The sequence below is a fragment of the Oreochromis niloticus genome, linkage group LG14, assembly GCF_001858045.2.
Source record: "Oreochromis niloticus isolate F11D_XX linkage group LG14, O_niloticus_UMD_NMBU, whole genome shotgun sequence".
In the NCBI taxonomy this organism is placed as follows: Eukaryota; Metazoa; Chordata; class Actinopteri; order Cichliformes; family Cichlidae; genus Oreochromis; species Oreochromis niloticus.
The window spans coordinates 30,580,038-30,592,403 of NC_031979.2; the positions used below are offsets into that span (position 1 = coordinate 30,580,038).

A 12,366-nucleotide genomic window follows, 5' to 3' on the forward strand; every position below is an offset into this window, starting at 1 on the left:
GACACTTTATAGGCAGCTTACTGAGAGCACTTCCTGTGACTGGCTGTTATGAGAGACTGTTATGTGGTGGGGGTGGGTGAGCAGAAATGATACTTGTCAAATGAAGAACAACTTCTCGATCTCATTCCCTTTCCGTAGTTTTCTCGAAAACGACACCAAGAATTTCTCGTGCAGTAAATTTGGTGCCTGTGTGACCTGCAACAGCACAAGTATTGTTCTAGCACAGGGAGGGTCTGAAAGCCACTATTTTTGTAAGCCCTCCCAAACCCCTCTTCATCCTTTCCTGCTCTCCTTACTCAGTTCATAGGCATTCCAGTGGTATTTATATTTCCCTCCAGAGCAGGGGGAAGTTGACAAGTATTCACACAGACATTGGATTCAGCTCAGAAAGGTGGGCAGTACTCCCACTGCCGGCTTGCAATTGGTTTCATTGTGGTCACATGGCCTGCAGAGACAGGCTGAAGTGTTGGCACTCCTCCCCCCATAGCCTACGCTGTGCCCTCCCTCTCTGCTCACTTTAGGCTTTTTGCGCATGTATGTGAAGTTTTCTGTTGGTCAGACCCTGTGTGGTTGAGTGTGTATCAGCCAGGGGATAGGGGCTTATTACAGTTATGTTTTGGGAGCTTACCGAGTCCACGGGCAGTGAGTGCCTCGGGAGTATGACCCCTGAGACTCAGGATATATACCTGAGAATGGACCATCACCGCAGACGCTCTGGCTACAGGTTGGGCAGGATTATTGCCAGGCAGCAACTACTCAAGAAGATTGCTGGAGGTATGAGACTTGTTAGGATAGAAGTGACAGTTCAGACAATTATTCGAGTCTTTTGGTTGTTTGGTTTTTGAGCGAATTTGTCATTTTTCCAGGATTGAGAGGAATACTGACTAAGCAAGGTGGTAGTCAAAACATGGAGTGAATAAGTTCTGCCATGTGTGTGTGTATATGAGACTGTGATGGCAGGATGATATGTTGACAAAGTAGTAAGTGTCTTGTTTTGATTGGGATAAGCTGATTGTCTTTTTCATATCAGTTTGTATCTGTATTGGTTTCTCACTGATTTCTAGATAAAAGTGGAATTCAGTGTTAACAGGATTTTAAAGACACATGTACCGGAAACAGGGTGTGCTTGTGTGTATCGCTGCAGAAGAGGGAAAAAAAACTTGACCTTTAGCCAACAGGTAGTCAAGGGTGCAGAGGTGGTAAATAATTGGTATTGACTGACTATAACAAATACAGATAGGTGATAAGCAATAGGGTCAGTTATGTAAGAAGAGCTGGGCCCACAGTGTAAACAAAATACATCAAGGAATGTCTTGACTTGACAGGTTTACAAGCACTCCATTCATTTAAAGATTGCTGCTTGTAACCAGGTGAGCCTTCAGCCTTCAGCTTCCTCCAGGGCCTCTAACCTCTTTCCTTTGTCTTTAAATACCTGGAGACTTAAATCCATTCCCCAGAGGCCAAGAAAGGGCATGCATAACAACAAAGACGACTAAATACTACGACTCCCGCTCCCTCATGCAGGTGTGAGCACTCTGCCGCTGGATCAAAGGGTGGCTGCATTTCATAACATAAGCTTCATTGCTAAGAAACTTTGGTCATCAGATGGTAACGCACAGCATAGTTCTTCTCACAGTCACAGTAACAAGAGCGTGAGTCAGGTAATGCAGCCTTACGTGGGTAATATTTTGTATCGCCGCAGAGGCAAGGGCAAAACACAAGGCTTGTTTTTGATTGTGATGATGTAAAAGATGCACAAAGGATGCTGTTGGGTGGATTTCCCAGTACTGCGTGTGTGTACGCTTGTTTTCTGGTGGAAATCTTTATAATCTGGTGTGTACTGACGTGTGGCATCATGTAACTAGACGTGTTGTTTTCAGATCACAGATGTCTAGGTTGACAGCAAACTAACAATGTGGGTCATCTATGACACGGACAGAAAACATGTATGTTTAAAGTGCAATTTAAGTTGCTTTTATTCAAGTTAAGTCATTTTAATAACAGGGTTTCTTTTTATGGGAGATCTTATTTGTCATGTTTTTGAGGAGTAGCTTGGAGCCTTTAGTTGGAACCAGTGTTTTGTCACAATTCAGCAATTTTCCAGCTGTGTGACTTTTTTTTTTAATCCTTTAAGAAGCATTTTAGTTGTTTATCACTGTTTTTTGGTTCTTTTTTTATCAGTTGTGTATGATCTTGTGCTCTCATACCAGTCTGAAATGCTGAATCTAACAGTGAAGTGGTATTTTAAAGCACTGGCTAGAGAGCCACCGAATTGATCTTTGTGTATTGGCAGTAGCTGCTGCATTCCAGCTGGTCGGCCCTGTTGACACAGCAGGTTGAAAGTGAGTGTGGGTCATGGTGATGGGCAGCATTACTCATGTATTGTTTCATTCCAAAATTCCAGGGATGGCTGTTCAATCTTAGTCACGTTTCCGATAAGATGACATTTCAAGGTATACTGAGCTATCTGCGTGTGATCCTCCTCAGTCCTTTAAGTTAAGGTATCGTCAGTTGTTACTGTCGAAATATTCTGTCTTTCCAGCTTGGAGAGTAGATGGATGTGCACGCACAGCTGTGTGAATTAAGATGAGACAAAAAAGGTATGTTGGCTGGTTGCAGATCTGAAGTGGTCTGTATATTACAGCAGGAATGCGTCGCTGTCCTTGAAAATATTTCTGAGATTTCAGAGGAGTATCCCACATGCGATTACTCTGGAGGGCTTACAGTCTGTCTGCAGCTTCTTGCCCTCTCCCTCAAATCCTCCCTACTCAACCCTTGCCTGGATTCTCAGAATTTCTGCATCTGTTTGTTACTATTCATAGGGCAGAGATACATACAGTACATCATACATTTAAACAGCCATTTGTGTCCAGGCACTGCACATGTGTTGCAAGAATGTGTTGATTTTTTGTACTGTTGTTCTTGTTTAAAAAAAGAAACGACCTTTGTTACTGACATTTGAATGATACATTTAGTCTTCTACCAAAGGTCCGTATTAGCCACATTTATTTTTGCATGCACATATGTCTTACATTAAAAAGGATGATTTTCATCTGTTTTCCTATAAACTATGCCAGACTGTCATGAAACCTGACTGTTCATCGATTGTTCATGGACTATTTTCCTCTGTGGAAGCATTCCTGTTTTATCATGGAAAACGTCTGGAAGCTTCATCTGCACTTTGGTGGAAATCCAGTTGAAAGCCACACTGCTACATTTTCTCGCTTACTGTTTTGGGTCCTTTTCCTAAGTGAGGGGCTGTTGTGTTTTGAACAAGAAGCTCCGTCCAGTGTGACCCTTCCATGGCCTTTCTTCATGCCTTATTGACCTTGGCGCAGGCAATGGGCTCCAATCTCTAGCCTGGAAAGGCCGTTAGTGCTTTCCTCCATAGCTGAGGACAAATCCTGCTCCTTTTAATATGACAGAAGTTACTGAGTGGCAGCTGTGTGCATATCGGTGAATCTGTCCATATCCAGGAAATATGCAGTGCATCTTTCTTTTGCTACCATGGCTATAAGGCTCCTACCTTAATTGTGTTGTCAGCTACATTAGTACTTATGTTGCCACACAGCACAATTCACATTAGTATCTACAGTTACCTGTTAATTATATTTAATTGGTATTTGGTCTGGTAAACACCAAGTGTTTTTTTTTTAAATCAAGGTTTCATGACAAGGTTTATATTTTCTGTAAAGTTTAAATGATTAAAAGAGATAAGTTAGTGAGGCAGAAATGTTTGAGTGGGATAATGTGTGTACTGCTTGCAGATTTTTAAGTAGTTAGCATAGAGGAGACAGGACCACTTAAGCTTTTTAAGAGGACAAGCTGCACCTTATGTTCTTCCTCTGACTGGAAGATGGTTTGAAAACTGCATTGGAAATGGGTTTGCATTGTTCTGTCTTTTGAGAAGTTGTATCAGTAGAAGGGGCTCTTCAAAGTAAGGAATCCAGTGAGACCATGCCCTGTCCCCCTCAAGGCTCCTCTGCCAAAGCACTGCATTATTCATCAGCGGTCTGCTACAACATGTGGCACGTTTGATGAACTGAGTGTGAAACAAATATAACTGCTCCTTCTTTCAAATGAAAGTATGATGATAAGTCAAGATGTAGCCTTGCACGTTGTTAACTTGGCTCCTGCATGCCTGTTTATCTTTTATTCATGAGTTTCTGGGCTGTAGCTGAGAGTGCTATGCAGATTTTGATTGCTGCCTTAAGGGGGCAGTAAATAAAACTGACAGGGAGGGAAAAGCAATTTTGACAATGTGCTTAGCTGGTTGTCTACATCCAACATTACAGTCATCACACTTTAGATAATGAAATCTATGGCTTGTACTGTTGCAGTTTGTTCTGTTGCATGATTACTAAAATCGGGTGTGTATTGGTTTAGGCATAACAATGCTATGTCCCAATCCATACCATGCTATTTCTAATTAAGTCTTAGCATTTAGTGTTTTTGCACTTTGGTGTTTTTTGCAAAAGTGAAGCTGCTTAGCTGAGGAAAAATAGAAAAATCAGGATGTAAGCAAAGAGTCTTAAAAAGACTTTAAAAAGTTCTTCCTTTTTCACATTTTAATTGGCTGCGATAGTCAAAAGCTGCTAACTGTCTATCATGTGGTGTTGCACGTATTGTATAACTTCCTGTTTACTGAAAAGTATGTTGAAAGCTGTGTAATAGTTAAACATAGTAGTTAAGATGTAGATATAGCATGTATATGAGTTTGGTCACATGCCAATGTGGTTTTTATTCTCTGTATTGCTGTGGGTGTGAACATTTGAGGACAATGTGCTGGCTGTTCTTTCCAGGGTGTGTGCAACCTAGGATGGTACTCAAAAAGGTTAAGAATTTTAGAAAATTAATGTTCCAGTTGTTATACTTTTTATTGTAAATCCTGTTTTGCCATTTACATCTACCAGAAACCAAAAAGCCCCCCCCCAAAGACTTGCTTCCTAGTGCCTGTTTAAAAGGTGTAAAGATAAATAGATTGTTAATGTTCAACATTGTTTGAACAACCCTTGTTTCAGATTTTTGTCTCCCAATCCTCCTTTGTTGAGCTGGCAAATGGAAAAAGGTCTGAATTTCAATGAAAACATCAGACGTGCACATTTTATTTCAGATATTATTCGAGTGTTAAATAATAGATCACATATACACTTGTATAACAGAGCTATTTAAACTATAGCTCTACATGGATGTTGTTGTAGATCCCACTGTTCCTGAAGTCAAAATGTACCGTGTACAGTTTGTTAGTTGTTGGAAATTTCTTGCTCTGGTGACTAACAAACAGAGGGAAAAAAACAAATGGTTAAGAATCTTGTAATACTCAGGAACTGGCTCACTCCAACCAACCTCTAACAAGTAAAGCAAAGCTCGCATTCATAAAGCTCTTTTGCAGATTCCCACTTTTTGCCTGTATTTGGCAGGGTGAGCTCACATACCCTTTGCAAGCTCCTTCTCCTGTGTGTGAATCAGTTGAGGCTGACAGCTGCCACATGTGCGGAGCTAATCATTTACTAGGTGCAGATTGAAGAAATGCCTTGGCTGCACTGTAACAGGAACACAAAGTCACATATTAACAGAAGTGCTTTGGAAAACTGCTCAGATGTTTCATATTCCACATGCCACAAAAAAATGCTCTACTGTTTTTACAGTGAATAGTAGATTTATTTTGGTTTGGTCTTGGTCAGAAAAGAGATTATATAGTCAGTGTCTTTAGGGGTCTGACCTGAAATTTCAACATTTGCTTATATATAAATGTATTTTCTATGGATGTAAAATAAAAAATATAGATAACTATGTATTGCACAGTCCAAAATAATTGGTGATTAAAACACAGTGCTCTAAGTGCCAGAGTTTAGCACTTGACTGACCTCTTGTGGTAGAAATGTGCATTACAAGTCATAGCTGGAAAAAATGACAGAAGTGTAAAGGCAGCGCACATCCAGGTCACAGACATCCAGCCGCCGTCTTTCCTCTTTATAGGCTGTTCAGCCCTGACGCCGACGAGCACAGATGAGAAGTGGTTTTACATTTTTAAGTTATTGTTCTGTGGGTAAGAGTACAAATGCTCTAATAGAGCAGAACAGTCATTTAACTCTATGGGTGGCTGGCAGTACTGGTAAGCCAAGCTGTACCTCGTCATACACAAAACTTGTGCTGACAGTATGATCCTCTGTGCTGCCACTTACAAGTCTGTTCCATGAGTACATCAAGCTCCTAAGGAAATCTTGTAGCCACTCACTTTGAAGTTGTTAATTAGGACCAGCGTCCCAAGGGATGCTCCATGCTTTTATTGTGGAGGTCCTGAGAGGGCTTTCTCACGGTATGGGGCCCTTGCTCTGACATTGGCCCTCTCTCTACCCTCTGACTCTCCCAGGCCATTCCCAGAGAAGGAGGGAACCCTGCATAGTGCCCTCTGGGAACTTTTCCAAATGAGAGGAAGGAGGACCTAATAGAGCTCTGCAGGATCTGACTTCAGAAGGGTTTCTTCGGGATGTTTTTTTCCCCTTCTATTTTTGTCTTTACTCATTACTTCACTCATAAACTATGCAGAATGTGTTAGTTTATACTAATTATCTCAAAAAGTTGATTCTGTTCATCTAGACGTAGCCTCTTCAGTGGGGGGAAACATTTCGTCACTCATCCAAGTGCAGGTTTCCCAAACCTTATAAACAGTACATTTGCATAATGACTGAAACTAGCACCACTGATGAAAAATGGGCTGTGAGGCCAGTTGCTTGATCATTAATATGCAAATTGTCACGAGCATTGATCAATGGTCATGAGAAGCATTCACAGAGAGTTGGGGAATGGCTGCAATCGCAGCATTGTAAGATTGTGAAAGATGTACCCTTAGGCCCCCTCCTTGATTCAGAGATGCTCTTTCTCTTTTCATGAAAAATGGCCTCACTGACTCCCCGCTCAAACCAGCCTTCCTCCCTCTCCAGGATGTCTACATCCTCACCATTGAAAGAGTGGCCATTGGCTGCTTAGCGCTTCTGTGTTGTGCCATCCACTAAGCCAGAGGTTGTTTGATTTCCCAGCTGTATTAATCACTGTAATTCTCCTAGCACTTAATGGCGTACACTATATTACTCTGTTTGTGCCAGGCAACTGGATCCTTGGGGTGGACCAATTTTTGGTGCAGCGTGTTTTGAGGTTTGAAAATCACAGAGAAAATGTGCCTCAGCTGTTCCGATACTCCTGACTCATAAGGGATCACTAAGGGTTTTCACTTAGGCAGCAGTTGTCCTTCTTCTCTTCTGGATCACCTGGAGCATTTTGGGATTTCCTTACCTGGATGATTGAACATGAATCAAGACATTTATACTAATTAGCATCTGATTTTTTTGATCTGTGTGGGTGCCACAACTTTAGAAACATGTGTCATAAAGGTTCCAGTCATTCTATTTTCATTACATTTCATTACTTCGTTACTGTCAAGATTTCACCTGAGCTGGCTGAGAGTTTGTCAGTAATTCTTAGCATTTAGTAATTCTTCTTCACTGGAAAACCAAATTATAGTGTTTACGTAGACTATCAAAGAGAATGGAGAATCAAGGCATGCATTTCACATAAAAGACAAGATGTATGGACTTTGAATGCGGCTGCATCAAAGACGTACTGTATAAGAACTTGTTTAGTTTGTTTGTAGGCCTAAAGTGTTACATTTAACTACATGACCACATGGGAAACTGTAGGAGCTAACTGTAACAGAGCTGGCATAAAAGATGAGGAGGAGGGAGTCAACTAGAAAAGCCCTGACAGGAATCTTGCTGAGAGAGGGAAAAGGAAAAGAAAGGGGGGAGGTAGCAGACAGCTCCAAGGAGATGTTAGTGAAGAGAAAGTGGAGCTCACCGTAAGTCTGATAGGCTTACAGACCTTACATCTGGACTGCAGGGAGCACAGATGTCCACAGGTACAATAGCTCTCTAGGATCTGTTTCAACAAGCTATGCTTCCTATATTGGCTTTAAAAAACCCCCCACAGTTTTGAAAAAGGAAAATTTATGAGAGCAGATAGGGACTCCTTGGTGCATGTTATTACTGCCCAGCCCATGTTATTAATCTTGCACTGTGTTACTTATCTGTTGATAGAGTGAGTAATTTCATCTGAAAACTAGAGCGATGATTAATCTATAAAGATCACTGTGGGTTGAGGAAATAGTCCAGGGTTTCAGGGACTTTTGCCTGCATGAAGAAGGAAATCTGCAAAAGCCAAAGCTGATACTTTTATCACAAAAGAAAGCAAATCCTTAAGAAAAGGGCCTCCGCGATGGCTTTCAGAACACTTTAACATGCGTGGGAACGTGGCTTCAGTTCAGTGTCTGGAAGTGTTTAGCTTTCGCATTGTCTCTTGGAAGTTGCTGCGGTATGTATTTCACAGAAAGCTCTACTGATTGATTTCTCCTCTATTCAGAGCTGTTGGCAGTAAAGTGGAGGTACATGGGGATCTGGAAATGACCATCCTTTCCAGAGTTTGGGGTCAGAGGTCCCTTTTGTAGTAAAAGACACTTCTGTTTAAGTGTCAGTTTGAAGCCATGTGCCAAAGTATCCTGTAGTGTGACCAAAGGGGAGGAAGCAGAACACCTGTCTGTGAAGCAGAAGTACACTTGACACTTCCCTCAGTTTTTGCTATTTGCAAAGCAACCCCAGGGATTCAACATGTGATTGTTAGAACATTTTCTCAAAACCAAGTGAATGTGAGACATTGTAACAGCCTGCCTGAAAACACTGTAGAGCTGATGGTTTGAACTTTGAAGCCTTGGCTTGCTCAGAAGCCACGTGGCCCCAGCATCATACCCAATTATTTGTCTTCTGGCTCTGACTCCCAGCCAGCAGGAATGGCTATCAGTTTACAGTTTGTGTCTGGGATCATCTGTAAATCCTCCATGGGAAGGCTGTTTGTGGCAGCACAAGAGAGTGATTTTGAAAGCTTTCCATTTTCTTTCTGACTGTTGACTTGGAACATAAACTGATATTTGCTTTTAGAAACCATTTGTAGTTATTTACTAGAGTTTAGCAATGTTTGGATTATCATGAATCGTGCCATTCCCGCATGATTTTCAAACTGGAATTTTACTGGAGTTTTTTTTTTTTTTTTTTTTAAGCCTACTGCTGACCGACACTGCACAGGAATGAGCGTATGTGAGTTAGCGTCTTGGTATTTAATTGTTGTCACTGTGCATTGTATTATCATTGCTAGCTTGTGAATGCTTAAAACGCTCTAATGGCTATTTCTAGAAAGAAAGAGAGCTGATGGGTTGTTTCCCCTGAAGATGAAAGAACCTTCTCTCTGGGTGTCCTTCAGAGGTGAAGGAGAGTGTTACCACAGCTGTGCTGCTCTTGTTTAAATTCAATACAGGACCTCAAGAGAAAAACACAGCCCAGATGACTTTTGACCCAGCAGGCTTTGGCAATGGTCAACAGCAGCAGATCCCTAGCTCACGTAGTTATGTTATTTACTCTCAAAATCAATAAGTGCTTGCTGTGAGTTTGTGTGTGCGTGTGTCTGCTGAGAAATGAAAGGTAGACTTCAGCTTTCACTGATTGAGTCATTAAAAATGCTAAGGTTTATGACTTTTAACAGACAAAGAAAAGAATTAAAGACCAAATGATGATGATAGATTAAAAGGCTGGTCTGTGGATCTAAGATTTAATTGTGAAACCTTGCACTTACACAGGTTCAGAATGCTAATGCCTCCTTGGCACCAGGTTTTTCTGGGCTCACACTGTGATTGTCCTAAAGTCTCTGTTCTTCAGGAGGCACCGAGATTTTCTTTATCCACTTTGTTACTGGAGACCTGTGGGCCAATGAAAGGATCTCTCCACAGGTCAGTGTGGACCACAGGGCAGAAGTTGGCCCAAGATTTGCACAGCTCATTTGTATTTGGGGACATTTTGCCTTGGTGTCTTAGCAACACAGCCAAAAGCTGATCATTTTAAACCTGCATCCTGTGTCGACCGCAGGATAACAGGTCCCCTGTGTGCCCCACAGGATCAGATGAAGGGGTGGAGGTCCCTGGATGATTCAACATTGGCTCTCTGTAATTACTTGGCCTGTGGAGCCATCTAGCTCATGTGCCAATCAAGAACAAAGTCAAATCTGCAAAGGTACTGTTGTTACTCAATAAGAGACAAACGAAGTCTCTTGAATTTGACTAGTATTCTTTATTTCACTATCTTGGTAGTTTATCAGTGATAATGTGAATGTTATAAACTGAAAGGCAGTTGTGATGTTAAGCAGTGGCACCTCCTGTTTTGCTGTGGCATATTGTGCTGAGGATATTGGAGTCTGAGGGACATGTAGAGCTTTGTTAATTAAGACCTTCTTTTGAAATAGGAAGGCTTTATTCCCACGGCATTAGGTGAATTGCATGGGGCAGCACACTATTAATCCACCTTGTGAATTGCAAGCATTTCCTTGAACTCTTCTGTTCTCTTCTTTTGCGCTTCCTGTTTGCTCCCCTGTACACAATTATAAGCTGTGAGACAGAAGGAATGTAAGGCTATTTTCAGCATGAAACATCAGATGTTGTGGTTTTGTAGCAGACTTGGAGAAGGGCAGTGTGTTTCCCCTGGCTGTCTGTCTAGCCTTAGCTGACTCCTCACAGTGAGTGGGTGTCTGTATGCAATTAGCATCATAAAGGAGAAGAGAGGCCTCACCTCTATGCTTCCCAGGATGACGACACCTTCTAGTGGAATCTTTTTCCATATTACTGGTTCTGTTTGTCATTCTCCAGGTGTTCCTATAGACAGTCTCAGTACTCAGTTACAGTCTGAGTCACCTGGCTGATTCATTTTGTGGCACTGAAGTATGGAGGAGGCACATTTGTGTGGGCATACACAGATAGTAAATTTAACCGTTTGTTTGAGCGTTTTAAAGTTCTGCCATGCTCTTAGTGTCTTTGCTGTTAAATGATTTATTGAGGTAACTAGAGTGGAGGTGCTCTGCCATTCTGTCTGCGCTTGAAGCTTTATACCCAGTCCTGGCCCCATTAGACCAGGAGAGGAAATGGCAGAAGTGTCACAGCGAGGCAGGCAGAGGGCAAGCGGAGTACATCTGGAATTCTACTCACATGATAGGAAATTATGGATGGTTATGATATCCTTACGTAATCGCAGAGCCATGGAAAACCCTGATCATTTTAAAGTGGCTTTATCCGCATATTAAACCAATAGATTTTCCTCATAAATCATAATTGTGGGGATTTAATCTCTTACAGTATAATGTAAAATTAGGCTATTGATGTATTGTACAGCCAATCCGGCCCCTGTGTCTTTCTGGATTTGATTTATAAAAACATTTGCTTCTTTGATTCTTTCACACGTTTAACTTTAAAAGATTTACATTGAACTCTAAGGTAAATTGAGTTGACTTTTTGCTTTTTTAAAAGTGTGTTTGTGTCTTTTTAAATTCCAAAATATATTTTATTTAAAGGTTTTTAAAAAATTCTTGTTCTTTATGCATTTATTTAATTGAAACTACCCTCTCAACATATCAGATGACTTTGAGTGTATTTGTTTTGTTTCAGACATAGAGTTGAAACAGATTGACATATATTACTGTTAGGATGATGTTAGCGCAGAGTCTTGTGAGCCGAGGGGCTCAGCATGATTCACTGCTGCTGATTGCTGACAGTTTATGTCATGGTTTTCCCAGAGTTCAGCTGCCTACGTTTTTTCCATTTCATTGACCCGCTGTAACAACATCTGGAGTCTGTAAAAACCATTCTTCCCTTTTGTTTGTTTAAGTTAAACTTTTCCCACATCACTTTTAACACTTCTTGGATGAAGTTTCGAGAAAAAAACTGTAAAAGCTGACCTCATGTAATCTGGCCAGAAAACTGACTGAGAGCAGAGAAACATCTTTTAGGAAATGGTAGGAAATTCTTAATTTTTAAATACAAAGTATTGAAATACAAGAGAGTCCAAGGATTCAGAGGCAATCTCCTCTGCTTAGATGTTTGCCAAAAATCTGCTGAGTGGGGTATAAAAGAGTTGTCGTGGGCAGAGCTGGGTAGGAGGGTCAGGCAGTAGGAGCTGAAGGGGAAGAAGACGGGGGTGAATGTTCACAAGTCTGCCACAGAAAGGGGTGGGTTGAAGGAGAGATTTAGTGTTGGGGCAGGCACATGGTAGTTGGGGGTAGACGGAAAGAGAAAGGGGAAGAAGGAGCTGTGGATCTGAGTTCCAACTGGAAGCTGTGTTCAGACAGGGAGAGAGAGCAGGAATGTGGCTCAGCGTGGGAATGAAGATGCTCTGACATGCTGAGAGACACTCTTAAGATTTGATGGATATATGAACCACTCTGGCTGTATGATGAAAACATCCCGTGAGTACATGATAATTTGTTACTGGCAGGAAACTACAG

At 41.4% G+C, this 12,366-nt stretch overlaps 1 protein-coding gene across 8 annotated transcripts in view; it reads left to right on the top strand.

Moving 5' to 3' along the window:
• The window catches only part of stard13b (StAR related lipid transfer domain containing 13b), a 61,008-nt gene that overhangs the window by 36,833 nt on the left and 11,809 nt on the right, over positions 1 to 12,366 (top strand). The window contains exons 1-2 of one of the 8 annotated variants that reach the window (XM_019345104.2): positions 9,480 to 9,829; positions 9,966 to 10,109. The exons of 2 other annotated variants lie outside the window; for them this stretch is intronic. In XM_019345104.2, coding sequence (XP_019200649.1) covers positions 10,022 to 10,109 — 88 coding nt within the window. In that variant the 5' untranslated portion in view covers positions 9,480 to 9,829; positions 9,966 to 10,021. Of the gene's footprint in view, positions 1 to 545; positions 775 to 9,002; positions 9,144 to 9,479; positions 9,830 to 9,901; positions 10,110 to 11,545; positions 12,328 to 12,366 lie in introns of those variants that run through there. 5 more of the 8 variants (XM_019345105.2, XM_003450134.5, XM_025898136.1 and 2 more) reach the window with 5 other exon arrangements.